Here is a 27,588-nt window from a genome sequence, read left to right as displayed (position 1 = left end):
AAGGCAGGATGTGGCACATCTGAACCTCTGGATATAATGTCACTTAAAGGGCACTGATTTCCATCTGAGTGTTTGATGGAAACGTCAGCTCACCTGGGACTCCGGGGACTTGTTTTTTGCTAAGAGCAGAATGATCTCGAGTGTGTCAACCTGGCCATCCAATGACATCTTATCCGGTTGAGCCCAAGTTCTTTCTCAGGAAACTCACTCTGAGCTTTGAGCTACAAACTCCATGGAAATTAACCTGATTTTAAACTGCATTTAAGAAGGGTCAGAAAAAAAGCTCAACTTTTCATCCTCGCTCTTAAGTAGAATTGTGTAGTACTTCTCGCAACACAGCACTAATAAATTTGTTGTGACCAGAACATGAGGCTCACAGTGTTCTGCAAAATTAGATTTCTCAGGAAAACCCTTGGCCTGAACTCTTCAAGAGACGGTCCTTTATGACTCACAGGCAGTGGAAAGTGACACTAAGTCAATCTATCACTTAGCTCTGCATCCCACATAAAACCGTACAGCATCCTCCAGTGCCCTCGAAAGGAAAGCCAACTCTGTACCAGGACTTAGGAGGTCTTTCGTGACACAAGCCCCCACCTGGACTCTGTCCAGCTTGTTCATCACTGAATCACCAGCACCCACCACAAAGCCAGGTGCTTAAAAAAGGCAACTGGTCCTCCCCAACCTTATCTCCCCGCAGCTTAGTCTTCTAGCATGGAAGCAATTTAAAAATTTAAAAGAACAGTAATCCCCAGGAGGAAAGGACTTTCTTTGCTCTAGCAGCCTAGCCCCTCCTCTGCCACATAGCAAGCAGATCCCCCAGCCTTCTGCTGGGGCCCTGGCCAAATGGGGCAGCCAAATGGTACAACTACCAAAGTGCAGAGGAAGTGTTTCTATTCCTCCAGTTTGAATGCATTTATAAAGAAGAACCATACCTGTTGTGGCTCAGAGGGTTATGAACCCAACTACTATCCAAGAGAATGTGGGTTTGATCCCTGGCCTCACTCAGTGGGTTAAGGGTCCGGCGTTGCTGAGAGCTGTGGTATCGATTGCAGATGTGGCTCGGATCCCCATGGCTGCAGCTATGGTATAGGCTGACAGCTGTAGCTCCAATTAGGTCCCTAGTCTGGGAACCTCCATATGCCGCAGGTCTGGCCCTAAAAACAAAAAAAAAGCAAAAAATAAAACATAAGAGATGAGGAGTTCCCACTGTGGCACAAACAGAATCAGTGGGGTGGGGGTGGGGGTGGGGCAGCAAAAAAAGATTTAAAAAAAAAGAGAGGCGTTCCCGTCGTGGAGCAGCGGAAATGAATCCGACTAGGAACCATGACGTTTTGGGTTGCATCCCTGGCCTCGCTCAGTGGGTTAAGGATCTGGCACTCCTGCGGCTGTGGTGTAGGCTGGCAGCTGTAGCTCTGATTAGACTCCTAGCCTGGGAACCTGCATATGCCGTGAAAGTGGCCTTATTAAAAAAAAAATTAAAAGAACACAAAATCTCATTCTGTTCTGTAACAAAACACCCATAGTCCATTCCCAACACTGGCCCACAGGGCTTTAGCCGCCACCTACATGCCACCTGCATGTTGCCATTTCCCAACTGTTTTTTTTTTTTAATTACTCAATGAATTTATTACATTTGTAGTTGTACAGTGATCATCACAATCCAATTTTATAGGATTTCCAATTCTGTTTTAATTCAGGTGAGGCTCTAATAAGCCCCAGGGGTGAACACTCAGAAGCCTAAAACCCATCTCCACTGGCATCTTCCACACACACACTGCAAACTCAGCACTGCACACCACACCTCTGCTGTACTCCCTCCCGCTCAGGGCAGGGTACCACGGGCATGGAAACACAGATCAAAGGCCTGAGACCTCCCAGACTCTTTTTTGGGGGGCCGCACCTTCGGCATATGGAGGTTCCCAGGCTAGGGGTCAAATCGGAGCTAGAACTGCCAGCCTACACCACAGCCACAGCAACATGGGATCCGAGCCCTGTCTGTGACCTTTGCCACAGCTTATGGCAATGCTGGAGCCCCAACCCACTGAGCAAGGCCAGGGATCAAATCTGCCTCCTCATAGATACTAGTTGGATTCGTTCCCACTGTGCCACAATGGGAACTCCCCAGACCCTTCTTAAACCCTCCACCTAGTCAGAACGCTGACTCCAGGCTCAAATTCCCCTCAAATCTAATCACTCTTCTTGATCCCCAAGCCACTTCTTTAACACAGGCCCTCATTTCTCACTTACGTTAGAACAAAAATCTAATTGGTCTCCCTGGGTGTAATCTCCTATCTACTCCAATTTATCCCCCAAACCATAACCTGAAAAATATTATTAAAATACAAATTGAAACACATCATCCTTCCAGCTAAGGCCCCTCTGCAAACCCTTAATCACCATTCTTAAATCCCCAACTGGCCACCACAGCACTGAAGATAAATTTCAACAGAATTCAAAGCCGTCTGTGATCTTCCAATAGCTCTTGTATTCCGGTCAGGCCACACAACCTTAAGTTCCTGAGAATGTATTCCCTTTTCACTCCATTGGTCAAGGTCACCTTTGCTAAGCAGCTTTCTTGGAATGGCTCCTTATTTCAGAAGGCGGGGTGGGCGTGGATACCCTTTCCATTTTTTCTGTGACACCTACCTTATCATGGCACTTAACACACTCTATAAAAGCCCACCTGTCAGTTTACTACAAGCTTCTAAAGGCAAATGTCTCACTTCTGCACCTGTACTACCTGATACTCAAGGGAGGGATGGGGGAGAGGGCTGCTTGAATAAATGTTCATAAATCTGTATTGAAAGGAACCTCAGAACTAATTCTGCTTCTTCCTCCCTCCCTTCATCAAATGTCTGTTACCCTGTGTAACAACTTGCTAAATGAACACCCAGGAGTTCCCATCGTGGCTCAGCAGGAACGAATCCGACTAGGAACGATGAGATTGTGGGTTCAATCCCTGGTCTCGCTCAGTGGGTTAAGGATCTGGCGTTGCTGTGAGCTGTGGTTTAAGTCGCAGGCGCAGCCCAGATCCCATGTTGCTGTGGCTGAGGTGTAGGCCAGCAGCTGGAGCTCCGATTCGACCCCTAGCCTGGGAACCTCCATATGCCACGGGTGCGGCCCTGAAAAGCAAATAAATAAGCAAGCAAATAAATGAACATCCGGGTTCTTGAACACCTCCCACGATGGGGAAATCACTATTAAACATGGACATGCAACAAGGCCTCAAGCTGCATGTGTATGCAGAGCTCACTACAAGGAGCTAACAGCTCACAGGCTGCTGACGCTTTATCTGACAAGATCAAGCCCTTACTGTGGCCATGGCTAGAAGCTAACCTCCAGATTGGCACAGGTCTCAGAAACACCTGGTTAAGGAACACTGGTGGAATGAGGGCCAGAAATGAATCTGGGAAAGACGAGCCCTACACCCAGCAGAGAGGAGGCAGGCGGGCCTCAGGCTGATGCCCAGGAGATTACCGTCACTCAGGGTGGGCCCCTTCAACCAAATGGCGAAGCTAAGTCTGCTCAGACCCAAAACCTAATCAGATGCAATTTTGTCAATGTTAAACCTTTAACCTCTTAGAAAACAGCTCTTTAAAAACAATCCAGTTGGAACATTTTTCACAGAACTAACACAGCTGGGATGTCCCCAAACTCTTTTTGCTTTAGCTGTGCCTTCAATGTTTAGTCTCCAGAGTTGCCACATTGTCAAAAAGAGAAGTCTAATGGCACCATTTTGCTCTAACTCCAAGAGAGTCTCAGAGAACAGAGAAAATACAATTAAACTCAATGCTTTTATTGAGGGAGGTAAGTTACTTGGATGTTAATGGGCCATAGGCAAAGGGAAGAAACACGTGAGAAGCCAGACGTGCTGGGAGAGGAGAGGGCGCGCCTGCTCTTCAGATGTTCTAGATCCAGGTCCGCGGTTTCCGTACTTCTCCACAGCTTCTCACGGGGCACTTTCCACTCCAAGGATTCTGGAGACCAAGTAAGACAGGATTCCCTCAGCTGCCAACAAGAGTCTCTAGGTCTTCTCTCAGCCAAGGCAGCCAGTGGCGTTATGATCTATTTTTCAGACTCCTCTGGAAGATTGAGAAGTCTCTTTCTCATGGCATTGCCATGCTCCCTGCTCTTGTTCCTCTTCTCCATGTACTGGAAAACAAAAGGAAGGGGAGAAAAGAGACAGCAGACTTTATCACCACTGACATAGATTTCCAAAATAAAAACATTTTTACTGACTAAATTCTTACATGGCTTTTACTTCACTAAATCTGCAAGTGGAAACAGTGACCTTAGAGGCCACTTAGTACAGTTCCATTCAATACAGTACAGCCCCAACATCCTATAACTGCGGAAATATCTGCAAAGTTAATTTCTTCCAAAGCATGAAGTCATGAAGTTCCTGCGGTGGCTCAGTGGGTTAAGAATCTGACTAGTACCCGTGAGGATGCGGGTTCAATCCCTGACCTCGCTCAGTGGGTTAATGATCTGGCGTTGCTGTGAGCTGTGGTGTAGGTCACAGACATGGCTCAGATCCCACGTTGCTGTGGCTGTGGCATAGGCCAAGAGCTCTAGCTCTGATTTGACTCCTAGCCTGGGAACCTCCATATGCTGCAAGAGCAGCCCTAAAAAGCAAAGCAAAACAAAACAAAACAAAACAAATGAAGTCAAGAAACATTTAGGATGGATGTGCTTTGTCCCTGTTCTCCAAAAGCTCACAATCCAGCATGCCATCCAAGCTCCACTTCAACACTTCTGCCCCTAGAGGCAGCCTGTTTAATTGCTGCACGCTTCCACCTGTTTCAGCGTTTCTTCTGCTGAACCAGGAAGTGTTTCCCTATAAATTCTCCTACTCCCTCTATGTCTTCTTGCCTGCTATCATCTTCCACATATCTGATTACAGATAACCCACTCCCTATCTCCTTTACAAGCTAAATATCACTGGTTTCAACTGCTCCACAGAACACAGCTCTTGCCTTCTAATGGCTCATCCATAAGGTATCTTTTATACACTACTTCAATATAAAGACTCCTTATTTTAAAAAAACTAAACCAGAATTAAATACTCTGGTGTTCTAGAAATAGTCTAGAAGATGTGGACTACACAGGGGCCTACTAGTTCTTATGATCTATACACATTTATAGTATTTCTCTAAGTACTATCAAGAGTAACTGGCTATTAGTTAACCACATTATCCTAATGGTTCATATGGAAACTTATAGACACTGAATTTTCCAGGATTTTTTTCATCATGCATAGTCATCAAACCCGATTCTCTCCAAATTTGATGTTTCTGCAATCAGCTGCATCTAAATGTAGTTTTCACCTTGGAGATTTTCAGACTAGTACTCTGATCTGGCCAGTAGGTTATAATTAACAAGAAAGCCAGAGTCTAGCACTGAGAAAAAGTACTTGTTTAAAGCAGAAAAACTTGAATATAACTGATTTTATAAGTATACATTTACACGCTTATAATATATATACCAACACAGACATATTTTAAAGGGGCAAGAGGGGTTCTTATGCAGAGTGGGAAGAAGCAAATTCAAGTTGAAAACACTTAGAAAGTGTCAATAGTTGAACATCAAAATCTTTCAGCTGCCAGAGAGATGGAAAGAGGCCACAGAAACAAAAGAATAGTGACAGAGTGCTACCCAGAGACCTGCCTGGCTCCCCTGCCCTGAGCCCTGAGATTCAAATCTTTGAGTTACTTCATCTTCTGGGCCAATAACCTCAAATATAAGGAGCTGCAAGTTCCCGTCATGGCTTAGAGGAAACGAATCCAACTAGGAATCATGAGGTTTTAGGTTCAATCCCTGGCCTCACTCAGTGGGTCAAGGATCCGGCGTTGCTGTGAGCTGTGGTGAAGGTCGCAGACTTGGCTCAGATTCCAAGTTGCTGAAGTGCAGGCTGGAAGCTGTAGCTCCAATTCGACCCCCAGCCTGGGAACCTCCATATGTCACCAGGGGAGCCCGAAGAAGCAAAAAAAAAAGGGAGTTGGGCTAGATAATCTTTTTTTTTTAATGGCCTCACCTGCTGCACATGAAGTTCCCAGGCTAGGGATCGAATTGGAACTGCAGCTGCTGGCCACAGCCACAGCAACACCACATCTAAGCCAAACCTGTGACCTACACCACACCACAGCTTGTGGCAAAGCCAGATTTTTAACCTACTGAGTGAGGCCAGGGATTGAACCAGCATCCTCACAGAGACAAGTGAGGTTCTTAACTCAATGAGCCACAAGAGGAACTGCCAGATCATTTTTAAGGTGTTTTCTGGGTTGCTGGATGCGAACTGTTACACTTGGAATAGATAGGCAATGGGATCCTACTGTGGAGCAACAGGGAACTGTGTATGACTGGGTCACTTTGCTATACAACAGAAATTGAAGAAACAGTGTAAACCAACTACAATTAAAAAAAAAGTAAGTTTTCTAGGTCTTAAGTTTTGACTTAGAATGGTAGTGGTTTTCAAACTTTTTTTTTCCTCATCAAAGGGCCACTTCAAATTACAGGTGAAGCACCAGGTTCCTTTAACCACAACATTCCTTTTACCCGTCATACATTAATTTTCTTCTTAAGAGTGTTGGGCGGGGAAAGGATGTTTCATTGCTTTAAAAGGTTTAAAAAAAAAGAATCATTCTAGAACAAGAAGGGATGCCTGCTTGGAGGAAAATACTTGATACCTTCAATTATAACATATGAAGCCTCCAGCAAGCAGGTTGGAAGGAGGTCTTCAGGCTAACTCTTCAAAGAATACTTTGTAGCAGGCCAATAAAATAAGTCACAGAGCAAATTAAAAGTCTACATTGAAATATATGTTACAAGATGTCCCCTAAGGGAGTCGGGATGACCCTTGGATAAAAGGAAAAAAAGGTGAATACAATATTATTCACAAAACACCACCAAACAACACAGACAGAATGGAAGGTCAATAACCAAAAACCCAAAGCAAACAAAACCAGTAAGAGGGACAAAAGAGGATGGCTCGAAAGTAGTATTAGTGATTATATCAAGAAAAAGAACAAAAGCAGCAACGAGCACAAAGACTGGGTCAGAAAAAACTGGCCAGATCTTTCTTCTAGCTAAAAGCTTCAAAGAATAAAGTATTAAATGACACATGGAGGAAACGGAAGGAGGAGAACATTAGAAGTAGTAAATGGTAAACTGGGAAGCTTTAAAAACAGAGAGGAAATAAATTAGCACAGATTGAGAGAACTGAAGGATGAAAGAATAGACAAAAACCATCTATAAATCAGGTAACGGAGCAACATGAAAACCACACAGAGGACTTAGAAAGTAGTCAAGGAGGAGTTCCCGTCATGGCGCAGTGGTTAACGAATCCGACTAGGAACCATGAGGTTGCGGGTTTGGTCCCTGCCCTTGCTCAGTGGGTTAACGATCTGGCGTTGCCGTGAGCTGTGGTGTAGGTTGCAGACGCGGCTCGGATCTTGCGTTGCTGTGGCTCTGGAGTAGGCCGGCGACTACAGCTCCGATTGGACCCCTAGCCTGGGAACCTCCATATGCCACGTGAGCAGCCCAAGAAATGGCAAAAAGACAAAAAAAAAAAAGAAAGTAGTCAAGGAGAAAATCTGAAAACTATACAAAAACAAACTCAGAAAAACAAAGAAAAATATCTAACACATTCTTTTACCAACCACTTGGGGGAAAAAAATTGCATATGAAGATCTAATCATCAAACCAAAGGCACAATCAATGAACTGAAGAAAAAAAAAAATCTAAACTTGGGGAAAAATCTATCTTACACAACTGAAAGTGTGTAAGAAATAAACAACTATACCAAATAAAACAGTATGGGCTTTATTTTTCCATAATCTTATTAAAATAGGAACACAGCCCTAGGTTTAGCTTCTATATAAACTAGCCGTTACACATGAAGAAAAAACTCTTTTCAAAAACCAGTTTAAAACACTTATACATATAAGCGTTTGTGCACAGGAAGATTATCAGAACTCTAGAAAGTTCTTCAAACAGTAAAGATGTTGGAAAGAAATTCCAGGAAGGAAATAAATAAATAAAGTGGAAAATACAAAAAAAGAAAAAAAAAAAGAATAAAGAGAGATATTGGAGGGCTTCAAATATTTTACCTAATATTTTTCAATAATGAGGCTCATAGGGGAAAAAATGTTCAAAAGTATACAAAATGAACACTAGAAAGCAGATTTCTAGTAGTTATTTGTTTTTAAAGGACCTGGACAGAAAATATCTGATGTACAAAGTAGAAGTGGAATTAAATTCTTTCCAAGGATTTAAAATGCACTCTGCTTGGTTTGCAGTACCTGCAAAAAGACAATGCACTTTGGCTATTTGCCCAAGTCCAACTCACAGCCAAAAACTGTGTTCAGGAAATGAGTCTTTCAAAAAAACTCAAAATGGATGCCTCTGGCTTAAACATACTATCATGATAAAGAAATTCAAAATTTTAAAGTCGGAAAGAGCCCATGTGTAGCCTTCCCATGTTACGTAAGAAAATTGAGGCCAGGAGAGTTTTAGTTACCTGCTAGAGCTAAAAGCTGATAGACAAGTCTTTCTGCTGACTACAGATTCAGTTTCTCAAATCTTAACATTCTTCCAGAGGAGTTATAGTGATTATTACAAGATAGTTGTTTTTATTTATGCACATGCAAAAAAAGTTGCAATGTTCTAAAACTGTTCCCAGAAGAGGCTTTTATTTTTCCCTCCTAGTTTTAGGGGAAAATATACATACAAAGTCAATTTGTGACATAAAATTTGCCCCAAAATTGAACTATGGTAGTAACATATAATATTGTCCAAAAATGTTCTTGTCTACTGTTTAATCATTGCCATCCTTTAACATTTTTCTTACCTCATTTTTCAAGCATTTTCTCATCTCCCGATCAAGATCATTGCAATGACCAAAAAACTTCAGAATGCTGTGCTAAAAGGAAGAAAAGGGGTAAAATATTTCATCCTATAACATGCTAAGGGCTCGGGCACACAGAATTGAAATATTTATTCCTACAGAAATGAGTGTAATGAATCATCTTGACAACAAGCAAACACTTAAACACAAGTATAAAGTTTACAAATAAACAAGCTTATCCTGGCACTCCCACAAAAGAGGAATGAATGCTCTATAGGTAGAAACAAAAAAATAAAAAGACTTTTCTTTGATCAAAGAGAAGCCTATTAACTGCCAAAACCCCACAGTGACCAAGTGTAAAGCATTTTACTATCTATACCCCTGTCTGAAGGGCATGTTAAAATCACAGGATAATCGTCCTCTATTCCAGACAGCCATGTCAAAGTGCAAGGCAGTCATACTAACATGACCAATAACTTCCTACACTAGCAAACACTCCCGTCCCACAGAAGTTACTTAAAGAATGCTTGGTGCCAGGAGTTCCTGTCGTGGCTCAGTGGTTAACGAATCCAACTAGGAACTATGAGGTTGCACGTTCGATCCCTGACCTCGCTCAGTGGGTTAAGGATCCGGCGTTGCTGTGAGCTGTGGTGTAGGTTGCAGACGTGACTCAGATCCCACATTGCTGTGGCTCTGTCATAGGCCGGCGGAGACAGCTCCGGTTCAATCCCTAGCCTGGGAACCTCCACAGGTCGAGGGAGCAGCCCTAGAAAAGGCAAAAAGACAAAAAAAAAAAAAAAAGAATGCTTGGTGCCAAAGCCATTTTCCCATTTGCCTCTATCTAATGTCATCAAAATAAATTAGAAGCACACAATACTATTATTAGATAGGCTCTATGGGTCATGTAAACAAGCTACTAATTCACAATATAAGGAAATCCATGTCTGAAGTTCAAAGTCTGCTTTGTTTGAAAAGCAAAAATAAAAATCTCCTAGTGGTTTTGAGTCCTGTGACTTATTACCATGGCAAAATGTATAAAAGCAGATACAGACTGAGGTCGAGACCCTGAATTCTGGCAGGGCCACGATGAGGGTGTGTGCCCGTCGCCATGCTTGGGGCCGGTCAGAGGGCACGGTGCTCACCTGCAGCCACGCGCCAGAAATGCCCAACTTGTCGTTTTAACAACAAGCACAGCTCTTCCTTTTCTTTCTAGTTAAGGCTTTCATGGAAATCAGACAACACATACTTAGTAAGTTATACCTCATGCTATTTCTTTTTTTTCCTGTTTCTTCACCACTTTAAATGGACTTTTCTGGTCCACACTGAATAAACAGTGAGTTTTTCTAGTAAGCATTTCAGATCGCCTACTGGTTACTTAATGACCGACCGTTTCAGAATAAATTATTTCCTGTGTATAAATGACGTCCTCAACAACAAATCAACAGGGACAATGCATTTCACACAACTTCTGGCCAAGCAGAAACAACAGAAAGGATTAAACTCTGAGAATGGAGGGCAGTGTTTCATAGTTAAGTTCCCTTTACTCGTATCCTCCCACACACTTACATCTTATTTTTCAAATCCAAGACAAAAAATAGTTTATATTTTCACTTTTTACCTCGAGCCCAATTGAGAATTGTACTCTTGTGACACCACATGAAAGACAAACCCGAAATTTCCCAGTGGAAATGGTACAAGAAAGGCCGGCGGACGGCAGTTCTCTTGAATACACGTGGCAGAAGCCTCTGCTGCCTGTTTTCCATCTCGAGAGAACAAACTGGTGCAACAACTGACTGAAAGAGCGAATGAATCAAAGTCTGGCAGACAAGGCCCAGGCACTCGGGACACAACGGAGGCCCACAGCCCTGGGCCCGCCTCTCAAGGCTCCCAGTCAGAGAAGAGCCGAATGATGAAGTGATCGCTATAAAGCAGGGAAGGGAAAGCATAAGGTCAAAGCAATCTTCCAGATAAGCGAAGACCTTACGTGTTTTGTTCACCTTCATCCTCTCACAAGGGTACAGGGGGAGTTTCCAGAGGCTACACTAAGTGTCATATCACCACAGAGGCCAATATGAGCCCAGCTGTATTTTCAATCTTTTAAATAAATTTATATAATTTTTAATAAATTTATTATATATTTATATATAATTATATAATAAATAATAAATTATATCATATATAAATAATAAATGTATAATTATAATACAAATTATGTCATAATTTATAATATATAATAAAATTTACTTAAAATATAAATATATATATTTAAAACTCCTGTTGTGACTCAGTGGGTTAAGAACCTGACTAGTATCCATGAAGATAGAGGTTCAATCCCTGGCCTCGCTCAGTGGGTTAAGGATCTGGCATTGCCGCAAGCTGCAACATAGGTCACCGATGCGGCTCGGACATAGTGCCACTGCGGCTGTGGTATAGACTGGCAGCTCCAGCTTCAATGTGACCCCTAGCATGGGACCTTCCATGCCAAATTTTTAGATTTCTCAGTTTTGATTTCTTTGTTTTTCTTCTGGCCACACCCACAGCATGCAGAAATTCCTGGGCCGAGGACTGCATCCATGCCACAGCCGTAACCAGAGCCACAACAGTAACAATGCCAGATCCCTAACCCACTGAGCCATGAGAGAACGCCTCAGTTTTAATTTCATATCCTAGTCCACATAAACAAAAGTTCTTTGGAATCATCAATAACTTTTGAGGGTATAAAGGAGTCCTGAGACCAAAACGGGTGAGAGTAACTGCCATAAAAGAGGAAATGTGTTACGTATGGTGTTAACAGCACACAGAGTGATGCCAAGGGAATCTAGGCCAGGAAAGAAAACAGAGAGAAAATGACGAATGAAGCAGAATAAAGTCTGGAGAATGATAAAACCTGGTCAAGCAAACGGGAAGCAGAGACAGCGAGGAAGGCGCTAAGTAAAGCAAAGGGCAAAGCAAGGACAAAGCTTTAGAAGAGAGGAAGCTGCTCCAGTACCACTGCAGACAGGAGCTGGCAGGAAGGAGGGGCAGAGGGGTGTGCGGGGACAGCGAAGCCCAGGAGTAAGGAAGGGCCAGTTTTGCGAAGGCCTCAAAACACAAAGAAGTTCAGATTCTACTCTACAAGCAAAGGGAACCATTAAAGGAGAACAACAATTAGGCTTATGTTTGAGAGATCACTCCAGATGCAGTGCAGAAACTGAATCAGGACAGAGAAGAGGACAAAACAGTCATGGGACCAGGTGTCCCCAGTAAGATAATGCTGGAATCAACTGCTGTTAAGAATAGACATATTAGGAGTTCCCATCGTGGCACAGTGGTTGACGAATTCAACTAGGAACCCTGAGGTTGCGGGTTCGGTCCCTGTCCTTGCTCAGTGGGTTAAGGATCTGGCGTTGCCGTGAGCTGTGGTGTAGGTTGCAAATGCGGCTCGGATCCCGCGCTGCTGTGGCTCTGGCGTAGGCTGGTGGCTACAGCTCTGATTTGACCCCTAGCCTGGGAACCTCCATGTGCTGTGAGAGAGGCCCAAGAAATGGCAAAGAGACAAAAAAAAAAAAATAATAGACATATTATGAATCAGTGGAACAGACTAGAGAGCCCAGAACTAGACCCACTCACATATAGTCAACTGATTTTCAACAAAGACACCAAGGTAATTTGCTGGGGAGTGTCTCTTCAACAAATGGCGCTGGGATAACTAACTGGGTATCCAGAGGCAGAGAAATAAACCTTGACTCATATCTCACACCATACACAAAAATTAATTTGAATCATAGACCTAGATGTTAAAAGATAGAACTATGAAATTTCCAGAAGAAAAAACAGGAGAAAATCTGTGTGATTAGGAAATATACAGAGACGGGATTAAGATGGCAGAATAGGACTGGAGCTCAGCTTCTCTCCTAAAAACAACAAAATTCACAACTAGAGACGGAGCACTCTTCACCCAAATGGGCCAGAAACCTTAAAAAAGATACCCTACTCCAGAAGAAAAAGAAGAGGCCACATCAAGAGGTAGAAGGGGCGATTTCGCGATATAAACAACCCCATACCTCCTGGGTGGGAAGCTCCACAGACGGGAAACTAACTGGTTCACAGAGACTCACCTACAGGAGTGAGAGTTCTGAGCCGCACATCAAACTCTCACGTGAGGGGATCTGGCACGGGGAGAAAGAGCCCCGGAGCATCTGGCATTGAAGGCCAGTGGGGCGTGTGCGCAGGAGCTCCACAGGACTGGGGGAAATGGAGACCCCATTCTTAAAAGGCGCACACAGACTTTCCACGTGCACTGGGTCCCAGGGTAAAGCAAAGTCTCCATAGGAATCTGGGTCAAACCTGATCACAGTTCTTGGAGGACATCCTGGGAAAACAGGGGTGAATGTGGCTTGTTATGAGGGAAGTTCATTGAAAGCAAAGCTCTTGGGCATATTCAGCAACAGTGCCTTTCTCTGGAGGTGGCCATTTAGGGAAAATCTGGCCCCATCCTCAGTCAGCTGCTGAGAAGCCCCAGAGCAAACAACAACCCAGGTGGGATCACAGCCCCGCCCCTCAGTAAACAGGCTGCCTAAAGACCCCTTGGGCACACAGCTGCCTCTAATCCCATCCAGAGACTAAGCCCCACCCACCAGAGGGATTAGAATCGGCTCCACCTACCAGGGGGCAGGCATCAGACCTTCCCATCAGGAAGGCTACAGCAAGCTCCCATACTGACTTCAGCCACAGGGGGGCAGACATCAGAATTAAGAGAGGCTACAACTCTACTATCTGTAAGAAGGTCACCACAGGAGATCCCGTCATGGCGCAGTGGTTAACGAATCTGACTAGGAACCATGAGGTTGCGGGTTCAGTCCCTGCCCTTGCTCAGTGGATTAAGGATCCGGCATTGCCGTGAGCTGTGGTGTAGGTTGCATTGCTGTGGCTCTGGCGCAGGCTGGCAGCTACAGCTCCGATTAGACCCCTAGCCTGGGAAACTCCATATGCTGCGGGAGTGGCCCAAGAAATGGCAAAAAGACAAAAAAAAAAAAAAAAAAAAAGAACTTTCAAAAAAAAAAAAAAGGTCACCACACCAAAAACCTATAAACATGAAAAGACAGAGAACTATAATTCTGATGAAGGAGAAAGGAAAAACCCCAGAAAAACAGCTAAGCGAGGAGGAGATTCTTAGCCTCCAGGAAAAAGACGTTAGACTGTTGATGCTGAAGATGATGCAAGATATTGGAAATAAACTGGAGGCAAAGATGGAATAACTTATGGGAAACACTGACCAAAGAGATACAAGATATAAAACTTAAACAAGAAGAGAAGCAAAATACAATAACTGAAATTTATTAAAAAAAAAAACAAAACAAAACTAGAAGCAGCAAACAGCAGAATACACGAGGCAGAAGAATGAATAAGCAAGGTGGAGGACAGATTAGTAGAAATTACGGATGCAGAACAGAAAAGAGAAAAAAGACTGAAAACAAATGAAGAGAGTCTCAGAGAACTCTGGGACAACGTTAGACACACCAACATCCATATTATAGGGGTGCCAGAAGGAGAAGAGAGAGAAGGGGACAGAAAAAATATTCCAAGAGATAACAGCCCCAAACTTCCCTAACATGGGAAAGGAACCACTCACTCAAATTCAGGAAGCACAACAAGTACCATATAAAATAAACCCAAGGAGGAACACCCCGAGACACATACTAATCAAACTGACCAAAATTAAAGACAAAGAGAACATCTTGAAAGCAGCTAGGGAAAAGAAACAAGTAACATACAAGGGAACCCCAATAAGGTTATCGGCAGATTTTTCAACAGAAACTCTGCAGGCCAGAAGGGAGTGGCATGATATACTCAACACGATGAAAGGAAAAAACCTCCAACCAAGATTACTCTACCCAGCAACGCTCTCATTCAGATTTGAAGGAGAAATCAAAACCTTCACAGATAAGCAAAAGCTGAAAAAATTCAGCAACACTAAACCAGCCTTACAACAAATACTAAAGAAACTTCTATAGGCATAAAAGAACAAGAGAAGAAGGAAAGAAAAAAGAGCAGCAAAAACGAATCCAAATTAATAAAATGGCAATAAGAACATACATATCAATAATTACCTTAAATGTTAATGGACTAAACGCCCCAACCAAAAGACATAGACTGGCTGAATGGATACAAAAACAAGACCTATATATATGCTGTCTTCAAGAGACCCACTTCACTTCTAGGAACACATACAAATTGAAAGTGAGAGGATGAAAGAAAATATTTCATGCAAACTGGGATCAAAAGAAAGCAATACTCATATCGGACAAAATAGACTTTAAAATGAAGAATATTTTAAGGGACAAAGAAGTCCATTACATAATGATCAAAGGATCAATCCAAGAAGATGATATAACAATTTTAAATATCTACACACTCAACACAAGTCCACCACAATATATAAGGCAACTGCTAACAACCTTAAAAGGAGAAATCAGCAATATCACAATCATAGTGGGGGACTTTAACACCCCACTTCCAGCAATGGACAGATCAACCAGACAGAAAATCAATAAGGAAACACAGGCCCTGAATGACACATTAAACCAGATGGACTTAATAGATATTTATAGGACATTTCATTCAAAAGCAACAGAATACACATTCTTCTCAAGTGCACATGGAACATTCTCTAAGATTGATCACATCCTGGGCAACAAATCCAACCTCGGTAACTTTAAGAAAATTGAAATCATATCAAGCATCTTTTCTGACCACAACACTATACAAGTGGAAATCAACAACAAGAAAAAATCTGCAAAAAACACAAACACGTGGAGACTAAGCAACATGCTACTAAACAACCAATGGATCACTTAAGAAATCAAAGAGGAAATGAAAAAATATCTGGCAGCAAATGGCAACAAAGATACGATACTCCAAAACCTATGGGATGGAGCAAAAGCCGTCCTAAGAGGAAAGTTTATAGCAATACAAGCCCACCTCAGGAAACAAGAAAAAGCTCAAATAAACAAGCTAACTTTACCTCTAAAGCAGCTCAAGAGAAAACAGACAAGACCTAAAGTTAGTAGAAGGAAAGAAATCATAAAGATCAGAGCAGAACTCAATAAAATAGAAACAAAGAAAACCATAGAAAAGATGAATGAAACGAAAAGCTGGTTCTTTGAAAAGATCAACAAAATTGATAAACCCCTAGCCAGACTTCTCAAGCAAAAAAGAGAAAGGACTCAAATCAATAAAATTAGAAATGAAAAAGGAGAAGTAACAACGGACATCACAGAAATACAAAGGATCATAAGAGACTACTATATGCAACTATATGCCAACAAAATGGAAAACCTAGAAGAAACAGATAAATTCTTAGAAAAGTACAATATTCCAAGACTAAACCAAGATGAAATAGAAAAGATGAATGGACCCATCACAAGAACTGAAATTGAAACTGTGATTAAAAAACTTGCAACAAACAAAAGTCCAGGACCAGATGGCTCCACAGTCGAATTCTATCAAACATTTAGAGAAGAGCTAACACCTCTCCTTCTGAAACTATTTCAAAAAATTGCAGAGGAAGGGATACTCCCAAACTCATTCTATGAGGCCACCATCACCCTGGTACCAAAACCAGACAAAGATCCCACAAAAAAAGAAAATTACAGGCCAATTTCACTGATGAACATTGATGCAAAAATCCTCAACAAAATACTAGCAACCGCATCCAACAATACATTAAAAGGATTGTACATCATGATCAAGTGGGATTTATCCCAGGGATGCAAGGGTTCTTCAATATTCACAAACCCATCAGTGTGATACACCACATTTACAAACTGAAGAATAAAAACCATATGATCCTCTCAATAGATGTGGAAAAAGCCTTTGACAAAATCCAACACCCATTTCTGATAAAAACCCTTCAGAAAGTGGGCATAACGGGAACCTACCTCAACATGATAAAGGCCATATATGACAAACCCACAGCAAACATCATTCTCAATGGTGAAAAGCTGAAAGAATTCCCGCTGAGATCAGGAACAAGACAAGGATGTCCGCTCTCACCACTACTCTTCAACATAGTCCTGGAAGTCCTAGCCACAGCAGTCAGAGAAGTAAAAGAAATAAAAGGAATCCAAATTAGAAAGGAAGAAGTAAAACTATCCCTATTTGCAGATGACATGATACTATACCTAGAGAATCCTAAAGACTACCAGAAAGCTGTTAGAGCTCATCCACAAATTTGACAAAGTCGCAGGATACAAAATCAATACACAGAAAGCGACGGCATTTCTATGCAGTAACAATGAAAGAGCAGAAAAGGAAATTAGGGAAGCAATCCCGTTTACCATCACATCCAAAAGAATAAAATACCTAGGAGTAAACCTACCTAAAGAGACAAAAGACCTGTACTCTGAAAACTATAAGCCACTGATGAAAGAAATCAAAGATGACACAAATAGATGGAAAGATATACCATGCTCGTGGATTGGAAGAGTTAATATTATCAAAATGACTATAGTACCCAAGGCAATCTACAGATTCAGTGCAATCCCTATCAAATTACCAAGGACATTTTTCACAGAATTTGAACAAAATATTTTAAAGTTTGTTTGGAAGCACAAAAGACCCAGAATAGCCAAAGACATCCTGAAAAAGAAAAATGGAGCTGGAGAAATCAGGCACCCTGACTTCAGACTATACTACAAAGCAACAATCATCAAAATCGCATGGTACTAGCACAAAGACAGACATATAGATCAGTGGAACAGGATAGAAAGCCCAGAATTCAACCCACGCACCTACAGCCAACTCATCTGTGACAAAGGAGGCAAGAATATACAATGGAGAAAGGACAGCTTGTTCAATAAGTGGTGCTGGGAAAACTGGACAGCCACATGGAAATGAATGAAAGTAGAACACTCCCTAACACTATACACAAAAAGAAACTCCAAATGGATTAAAGACCTAGATATAAGACCAGACACTATCGAACTCTTAGAGGAAAACATAGGCCAAACACTCTCCGACATAAACAACAGCAACATCTTCTCAGATCCACCTATCAGAGTATCGACAACAAAAACAAAAATAAACAAATGGGACCTAATCAAACTTAAAAATTTCTGCACAGCAAAGGAAACCCTAAACAACACAAAAAGACAACCCACAGAATGGGAGAAAATCTTTGCAAATGAATCGACTGACAAGGGATTAATCTCCAAAATTTATAAACAACTTCTGCAGCTCCATACCAAAAAAACAAACAACCCCATCCAAAAATGGGCAGAAGATCTAAACAGACAGTTCTCCAAAGAAGACATACGGATGGCCGAGAAACACATGAAAAGATGTTCAACATCACTCATTATTAGAGAGATGCAAATCAAAACCACTCTGACGTACCACCTTACACCAGCCAGAATGGCCATCATCCAAAAGTCTACAAACAATAAGTGCTGGAGAGAGTGTGGAGAAAAAGGAACACTAGTACCCTGTTGGTGGGATTGTAAATTGGTGCAACCACTGTGGAAAGCAGGATGGAGATTCCTCAGAAAACTAAACATAGAACTACCATTTGATCCAGCAATCCCACTCCTGGGCATCTACCCAGAGAAAACCATGACTCGCAAAGACACAGGTACTCCAATGTTCATTGCAGCACTATTTACAATGGCCAAGACATGGAAACAACCTAAATGTCCATCAACAGAAGAGTGGATCAAGAAGATGTGGTACGTATACACAATGGAATATTACTCAGCCATTAAAAAGAACGAAATACCAGCAATTTTTGCAACATGACTGGACCTAGAAACTATCATGCTAAGTGAAGTCTGCCATACAGTGAGACACCAACATCAAATGCTTTCACTGACATGTGGAATCTGAAAAAAGGACAGACTGAACTTCTTTGCAGAACAGATGCTGACTCACAGACATTTAAAAACTTATGGTCTCCAGAGGAGACAGTTTGGGGGGTGGAGGGATGTGCTTGGGCTGCGGGATGGAAATCCTGTGAAATCAGATTGTTATGATCATTATACAACTACAGATGTGATAAATTCATTTGAGTAATAAAAAAAAGGAAATATACAAAGCTCCTTAGAACACAAAAACAATTTAAAAAAAAAACCTGATAAATTAAACTTCATCAAACTTACAAACTGCTCTTTGTAACACATCTCTAAGAAAATGAAAAAGGATGTCACAGATTGGAAGGACATATTCACAATACACTTACGAGACAAAGGATTTATATACTGAATGATAAAAAGAATTCTTATAACTTGATAAGACAAATAGCCCGATTTTTAATTACAGGCAACAGATGTTATACGAATGGCCAATAAGCACATGAAAAGATGCCTAAAGTTATCAGCCATCAGGGAAACACAATTTAAAACCAAATACACTGTTACACATCCACAGAAGGGCTAAAGTTCAAAAGACTCACAGTATCAATTCTTGATCTAGATGTATGGGGAAATCTATGGCCTAAAGTACATTATCATCAACAACATTCTCTGAACCAGTATAAACATCTGACTTCACAGTTCATAGGAATTACTTACTACTTTACTTTTAGTCTTAAAATTTTACTCATTTAAACGATACTCATTATTAAAAGAGTCTGATATTATCTACAGTTTATGAATAACATGAGAGAAATAATGTACCATGCAAAGTTAAAGAAAAACACAAATGCTCCTTGTAACTATTTCATACATCAAATACATAAAAAAATTTAAATATTTGACATCTGTAAAAATATCAAATTAATTTAATGCATGGGCTTATTTTCTGTTTTTGTCTTAAACATGGAATTCTACTTCCATTCCACTAACAATTAAGTAAACCTGACAAACGAGGCCAGTCATAATTTAAATTTAGTTACCATCTAATTATAAAAAATGTCTCAACTTCCTTTAAACATGAATGGTAGACATCAAAGAACAAGGAACATGGATTCTAACTATTACATTCACTTCAGAGGCTCCCTAATAAACTGCTATGCTTGATTTCTACTAATCTTAAAAGGCAGGGGTTTCCAAAAAAAAAATCACATGCATCAACCTCTAATATTTCCTAAGCTGAGATCTCTTACTGAGACATTCTCACTCCCTTCCCCTAATGGAGATCACATTTTACATCAGTGGGTTGTACCTAAGTTTCATTTTTGCTTTAGTCATTTTTCTGAACTCTTACATTTTTGTGACATTCCTTAAGCAAGTTAATCAAGACGTTGCATTCTTCAGTGTGCAAGTGTGGAGATAAGTCAGGATGCATCTTTAGAAGGAGATGGAACACAGCAGAGCAACCTGTGGATACAAGAGTGCCTTGAATACATGTGACTGGATTTGCTAATGCAACCTCAAACTATTCTAAGAATCTGCAGTGACCTTTATCAGAAAAGAAGGCTGACCTCAGGCAAATGATCAAACTTGAGCCTCAGCTTCCTTATTCAATGACTTAACACAGTTCAGCAGCTTATCAGCAGCATTTCGAGAACATGCAGGTTCAGAAAAAAGATTCCTCAAGAGCCACAATCCTGGAAACAGGTGCTCAAGCAGAAACAGCATGCCTATATTCATAAGCTGGACTTCAACTCTTTTCCCTATATTTCCTAAAATTGATAACAACTTATTTTGTTCAGATGAAATTCTACCAATTAAGAAAACTGGTTTATTAATCCTTTTTAAATGCATATTGCTCTAACAGGGTTTGAAGGCTATTAGTAAGTCTCACATTAGTGTGAATTAATACAGACTGCTTTGGGGGGGGAGGGATGAATCAGGAGTTTGGGATTAACGTATACACACTAATATATATAAAAGAGAGAACCAACGAGGACCTACTGCATAGCACAGGGAACTCTACTCAGTATCTTGTAATAACCTATAAGGGAAGTCAGTCTGAAGAAGAGTGTGTGTGTGTGTGTGTGTGTAACTGAATCACTGTGCTGTATACCTGACACTAGTGCAATATTATAAATGAACTAATTTCAATAAAAATGAATTGTTGTTTTTTTATTTTTTATGTTTTTTTTGTTTTTTTTTTTGTTTTTTTTTTTTTTTTTTGTCTTTTTGCCTTTCCCGGAGCCACTCCCGCGGCATATGGAGGTTCCCAGGCTAGGGATCCATTCGGAGCTGTAGCCACCAGCCTACACCACATCCACAGCAATGCGGGATCCCAGCTGCGTCTGCAATCTACACCACAGCTCACGGCAACGCCGGATCCCTAACCCACTGAGCAAGGCCAGGGATCGAACGTGCAACCTCATGGTTCCTAGTCGGATTCATTAACCACTGCACCATGACGGGAACTCCGAATTGTTGTTTTTTTAAATAGAATGTTTTCTCCCTAACATCTAGACGGGAAAGTCTAAACCATGTAGGAAAACAAGAAGCAGATGTGGAGTTTTTTTTTTTTTTTCAAATTTAGCAGATATACCCATAAAATGCAATTATTAGAATGAAAACAAGAAATAAGTTATTAAAACCCCTGAAAAAAAATTTTTGGTTCATTCACAAGGTAGAAAATTAACAGTCAAAATCTAAGAGAAAACATTATTTTGAGGTGTCTGCTATAGTTATGTAGCACTATCTACCTATTCTTTCTTAAAAAATTATTTTTAACTCAGAAAATATAATCACAAGAAAGAACCAATGACTTGCTTTAATCTTTTAAAAGTTCCAAGGAAGAAAACATAGGAAAAAATCATGACCATGAGCAAAGACACATCAAAAGTATAGTCCATAAGAGAAAAACCTGGTAAAACTTCACCAAAATTAAAAACTTTCCCTCTTCAAAATTAAGAAAATGAAAAGACAAGCCACGCTTTGGGTGACAATGCCATGTCTATGTAGGCTCCTCAACTGTAATAAACATATGAGCTTTGGATGATGGTGACAGTGGGGGAGGCGGTGTATGTGTGGGGGTGAGGGCCGATGGGATCTCTGTACCTCCCCCTCAACTTTGCTGAGAACCTCAAACTACTCTAAAAAATGAAATCTACTACAAGGTACGGACTAAAACACAGTATTTGCAAATCACACCTGACAAAGTGTACCTCAAATACATAAAGAATGCTTACAAACACATCCATGTTTAAAATATACCCTTCAAAAGAGCAAGAGATGTGAAGGGATACCTCAGTGAAGATGACAGAGGAACGGTTAGTTAAGCACATGAGAAGATGCTCAACACCATTAGTCATTAGGGAAATGCAAATTAAAGCCGCAATGAGACACTACCACGCAGCCATCAGAACAACTGTAATGGAAAAGCCAGACAATACCAAGCATTGGTTAGGATGTGGCCGGAAGGGACCTCACACGACCTACTGGGAATGTTAAATAGCACAGACACTGTGGAAAACAACTTGACAGTTTCTTAAGTTAAACATAAACTCACTATATGACCAGGAAATTGCACTCCTAAGAACCAGCCCAAGGGAAATGAAAGCATACGTCTCCACAAAGAGGTAGATGTGAAAGTTCACAGCATTTTCCTTAACAGCCAATACTGGAAGCAATCCAAATGTCTAATAATCAAGTATTGGATAAACCGAGCGGTATACCCATAAAATAGGATGCTATCTAGCAATTAAAAGAAATGGACTATACATCTGCCAACATGGATGAACTTCATAAGCATAAAGTTAAATGAAATAAGCCAGACACAAAAGGTTGTAATGTATGATGCCAGGTATATGCAACGTCTTAAAAAGGTAAATGTGCAGAGACAAAAAGCTGATCAATGGTTGCTGAGGCGTGAAGGTGAGAGTGGGGATTAATTTGCAAATGGCATAAAGAAAACTTCCTAATGATATAAAAATTTTGTCTCAGAAAAATGAGGTCTCATACGATCCAGTAATTTAAGTCATCTAATATACACCAGGAGTTCCTGTTGTGGTTCAGCAGTAACAAACCCGATGGGTATCCATGAGGACCCAGGTTCAATCCCTGGCCCCGCTCAGTGGATCAAGAATCCTGCATCGTCATGAGCTGTGGTGTAGGTCACAGATGTGGCTCGGATCCCATGCTGCTGTGGCTGTGGTGTAGGCCAGCAGCTGTAGCAACGGTTCAACCCCTGGTCTGGGGACTTCCATATGCTGCAGGTGCAGCCCCAAAAAGACAAAAAAGTAATAATAATTATACACCCACATTTAAGTATAGTATTAGTCATCTGGCTTCTGCCTTGCTTTTGTTCTTTCTGAAGGAAGATGTACACTGGTTTAGTCACCTGGAAAATGTCTTTAACACTTTATTTTGTAAATATATTGGACAAAATATTTTTGCATATTTCTATCAACCAGCCCTTGAACAGCTTTGGCAGTTCAGAAACAAGCTTATGATGCACTGAAATGACCTCTCTAAGTGGCAAGGAAAATATTTAAGAAGACACCTGGCTGCTCAGATAAATACACACATGCACGTCGCACATGAGCGTAAATGCGTATCATGATACATCCGTCTCCTCCCTGCACAAAAACTGACTTCAAATATGTACGCTGCTGTAGACCCAGCCTCAGTGCCAACAAGACGCCTTCCCGTCTACTTCCTTATCCTAGATGATTATGCCAAACAAGAAAATGGCTTCATACAGTTGCTTTTCCTATTTTTCTTGGTGAAGGCTAAAGCTCTAAACACCCATCTTACCCCTTATCTAACAAACTCCCTGCTTCGTCAATCAGTCCCCTCTTTCCTCCACCCTAAGGTTTTAGTTAGACCGTCCTTCCTCCCCTTTCCCTCTAACCACTGGCTTTGCCTCACTGTTGGCACACATGCACACATATTGCTGCACTCGTAGGTGTGATACATAAAGTACAAACAATAACACCGTCCTTAGAGCACCTTTAAATCAGTGCTGAACCCTTCCAGTAGTCATCTTTAAAAGCCTATTCTAATAACACTATTATAACTAAAAGTAATATTTTATGAAATGGATAAAAGCAAAATATATATTCCAAATGCTTATTTTTTCAATTTCTTCAAAGCCTTAAGAATATACACACATTATTAGAGTAGAAAATAATTTGTCGAACACTTACCATGTGCAGGCACAAGTGTTATGATCCTCCCAATAACCGTAGGAAGTAGGTACCTTATTAAACTGAGTCGAACCGTATGAAATTGCCTTTTTATAGGTCAAAATATGCATTACTCATATTTTCAGAGCAAAACTAAGCCCCAGGTCACACAGTAAGTGGTAGAGTCACTACCCAACATAATCTCTCACCATGACAGATGTCTCCCCTAGTTGTAAACAGGAAAGAATTGCCTTCCCAGCAATTCTTTGTGAAAGAAATAAATTGAGACAGAAAAAAACTATTTCCCAAAAAACCTCTGGTTAGGTACAAGTTCAACAGGAACCACGTCTAGGCCTAGAAATAAATGTAATATTATCCTGTATTGTTAGAAATAGAGGGTCGGTCTGTCTATACCAAGCCCTGATCAGCCATGTCCAGAATATCAGCAATGGGAACATGCCGGGGGGGGGGGGGGGATGCTCAGGACGAAGACAGCTCAGACACTAGGTTTAAACAGGATGTCATTAATGAAACTGGGACTATTTCCTAACTTAGAGAAACCCACAAGAGAGATGGATAGCAAGAACAGCCTGGGTAAGCGGGACAAGCAAAGGATTTTTTTCATATTGATTTTTATTTTTTCCATTACCTCTGGTTTACAGTGTTGTGCAGGGAGAAGATGTGGGTCTGAAGGCAAATGTTGTGGACACAGCTCTTCACAAATTATATCACTTTGGCTACTTAAGACCTAAGTCTCTTTTTTCATAAAATGGAATTAGTTCTTCACTTATTAGAGGTTTAAAAAAAACATGTGAGGGTCTGAAACACGGAAGAGAGCAGCATATGGGAAGCATTATTTGCATAGCTGAAATGCTCGGTCACATGCTGGGAAAGCCTGGGCTGAACTGACTCTGACGTGTGTCCAAGGAAACGACTGGAAGCCAAAGTGTGGAAATAAAGAGGCAGATGTCCTCTTCCTGGAGCTGTCCAACAATGAAACAGGCTGCTGTGTGAACTTGGTTATCTGTCCTAATGTGCCCAAAAGAGACCGGCTACATCAGTTAAGGATGTCAGAGTATATCCTTACACTGCATTCTTAAGGTTCTTCTCAAAACTAAGTTCCCAAATTCAAGCCATTTCCAAAAATAAGATTCACACTCAAAGGATAAACACCTGTTACCACTAAGAATACAGAAAACAATTGCAAAAGGTGGTGTCGAGTAGTTATGAACACCAGTCACAGCGCTGAAGCAAAGGTAGAGATAAGACTGTGCCCGGGTGTTTGCAGTGAGAAAGAGAGGGATAAATCCCATTCAAACTGTTATTATTTAGTTAAACATAAAACTTCAGACCCACTTCTACAATGGCATTTAGAAAACATCAGCACAATTAACTTGTCACAATTACAACTCTCCCCTCCCCTTGCCAACCCCATCCCTTTCCTTGATACTAAAACACTCTGCTCAAAGTCTTAAAAATGCTCATCTGTGTTTCAATAACTAATAGGCCCCCGCAACGCAACTGCAGCTTTTACTTGGGGGTATGCTGGGAGGGTCCAAGCCGTAGGGTGTTCTCACTAAAGACACAAAAATTATGTAAAACTAAGTAGTCTTAGTCGCTACTTCACCTTATTCTATCTGCCAAGACTCTGAGGTCAAATTTTCCTGAGTACTCTGAGACAGAGGATTTCAACCACCAGGTGGCACAATTTTAGGAAAAAAGAAACAAAAAACAAAAAACCCCGACAGTAAGCAATACATTAACTCTGGGGAAGAAAAGGGAATAAGCATTCTAATAACACACTTCGGTAGATCTATAATAGATCTATAATCAAAAGGGGGAAACCCTGCATTTTAATGCCACTCAGGTTTTCTTTAGAAAGGTTTTGCCATTGTGCAGCTTTGCCAGAAAGAAATTTACCCTACAGTTAAAATTTCAAATGGCATTTTAAAACAAGGCCAGAAGTCTCTTGTTCAGAAACTTAAGAATCTCCAGGAAAAACTGTAAAATAATACTTAAGGCTTTCTAAAATATACTTTTCTTTTAAAACCTACATTTCAGAAAGCACTGGAGTTAGTTGAATTAGCATGTCTCTATGTCAAACTGCACCATAACCAACAGAGGCAGCAGGGGACTACTCAACCTACCCACATCTACCTATCACAGCCGCAAAGCGACCAAATCTCAACAGATGCTGCTAAGAAAGTGACAAGTGCTCCCAGACTACAGACCATGACCCACTGCTTTGGAGAGCAATGCACAGAGTTTCTAAGAGATGGGCCCAGTGGTAGCCGTCTCTAAACTAATATTTATCAGCACTTATTTGGTGCTGAGCACTCCGTCAAATCAAGTGAGTTTCAGGGAAAAAAAAAAAAAAAAAAAAAAAGTAGTTCATATACCTCAAAGACCATACTGGCTAGTGAGGAAGGGAATATTCTCCTTAAAGGCACACAATCAATGCCTAATACATGTTTGCCCAATGTTGAACGCAGGATTATCACAGCTTTGAGAACTGGTTCAGAGGGCAACATAGTTTTTAAGAAAAACAAACAAAAAAGAATGGAAATGAGGCTCATTTTAAACCCACCAAACAAGCCCAGAAGCTTTTATGTATAGGAGAGATTCAAGGGCTGTCACAACAAAATTCCTTTGCCAGCTAAAAGTTCTTTTACATATTTAAATCTTCAAACGAAGGATTTCCAGAACTCGGATTTATTTAAGACTCTTCATAAAGCACTCATTGTGAAACGACAAGCAAGGTAATCTTCAAACCCAAGAAAAGGGATTTGAACGTCACTTTCCTTGAAAAGTGTACTGCTGGGGATCTTGGCAATCTGGATTCTCACGCCGCGAGTTGGTGGCAACTTTCGCCGCAGCTGAGAAGCGCCCTAACAGGATCCCACCTTCTGCAGGCAATTTCTCTACTCCCAGCTATTCAGTAACAGCAATAAGCACACAAGGTAGCGAGCGCTCACCGTGGCAAACACAGCGTTAAGGGCATCCCTTCTCACAACCAACGCGATGTGTTACACCCATTTCACAGGCGAGGAAGCTGAGGCCCAGGGTTAGGAGCAGCTCGCCCAAGGTCAGAGGCTAGAGAGCAGCGGGGCCTACTCCAGCAGAGGAAAGGTCTACACCAAAGCCTACTCTCAACTACCAGCGCGTCCTCGGCGAATGCTGGAGGGTTCGGGGCTCAGGCAATCCCCAGAGCGGCGGTCCCAACCTCCGAGGGAGGCGAGAAGTCTCGGCAGGACGGGACGCAGCGGGGCGCACGAGGGAAGGACCTTGGGCGGGGACAGGTGGGTGTCCAGCGGCCTCCAATGGCACCGCGGCCCGGAAGAAAGCCCTCCGGAGACTCACCCGACTCGCAGCCACACGCGGAGAGCGGAAGCGGTATTCACCAGCGAAGACGCTGCACTCAAAGGCCCGCGGCCTTGGCGCCGGTACAGGTCCCGGTGGCGGCGGCCGGGCGCCCTACACAGCTGACCCTGCCGGGCCGGCCCCCACCTCTCGCCGCCTGAGGCGCATGTGCCGCCCGGCTTGGACGGGCCCATTTTCAGGTGCTGTGGGGGGAGGGAGAGCGAGTCCACGGAGGGCCGGCAGGGCGTACACTGAGGCCAAACTGACAAGCCATATTTCATGGCTAAGAGTTACTGCATTCAGACAGTATTTTCGGATAACAAGAGTAAGGCGGAAGCCGAGCGAGTTTCACTCCGGTCGCTCTCCCCACGCGGTCCCC

At 41.7% G+C, this 27,588-nt stretch overlaps 2 protein-coding genes across 6 annotated transcripts in view; both read right to left on the bottom strand.

Annotated features, from left to right (window-relative positions):
- Positions 1-27,354, bottom strand: part of CDYL2 (chromodomain Y like 2) — a 350,650-nt gene extending 323,296 nt beyond the window's left edge. Inside the window, exon 1 of the mRNA XM_084959475.1 lies at positions 27,210-27,354. The gene's annotated coding sequence lies outside the window, so the exon portion shown is untranslated. The remainder of the gene's footprint in view (positions 1-27,209) is intronic.
- CMC2 (C-X9-C motif containing 2) lies at positions 3,776-27,588 on the bottom strand. Of its 5 annotated transcripts, none has more exon segments than NM_001435425.1 (4): positions 3,776-4,152; positions 8,849-8,920; positions 20,024-20,136; positions 27,210-27,353. In NM_001435425.1, coding segments are annotated over 3 exon segments (240 nt in total). In that variant the 5' UTR covers positions 20,105-20,136; positions 27,210-27,353; the 3' UTR covers positions 3,776-4,065.

Source organism: Sus scrofa, chromosome 6 (assembly GCF_054392235.1).
Source record: "Sus scrofa isolate SSC_HxYL_T2T_F1_AM1 chromosome 6, Sscrofa_HxYL_maternal_Yorkshire_Landrace_v2.0, whole genome shotgun sequence".
NCBI classification, from domain to species: Eukaryota; Metazoa; Chordata; class Mammalia; order Artiodactyla; family Suidae; genus Sus; species Sus scrofa.
The sequence above is the reverse complement of the archived record's forward strand: the minus strand, read 5'-3'. Positions and strand labels throughout refer to the sequence as shown.

Excerpts from the sequence above, each read along its gene's own strand:
- CMC2 (XM_084958543.1), bottom strand. The coding sequence starts at position 20,104 with ATGCATCCTGACTTATCTCCACACTTGCACACTGAAGAATGCAACGTC. Across the intron at positions 8,921-20,023 it reads TTAAGGAATGTCACAAAAAT|CACAGCATTCTGAAGTTTTT; the intron begins GTAAGAGTTCAG and ends TCTTCCTTTTAG. Across the intron at positions 4,153-8,848 it reads GAAAATGCTTGAAAAATGAG|TACATGGAGAAGAGGAACAA; the intron begins GTAAGAAAAATG and ends TTTGTTTTCCAG.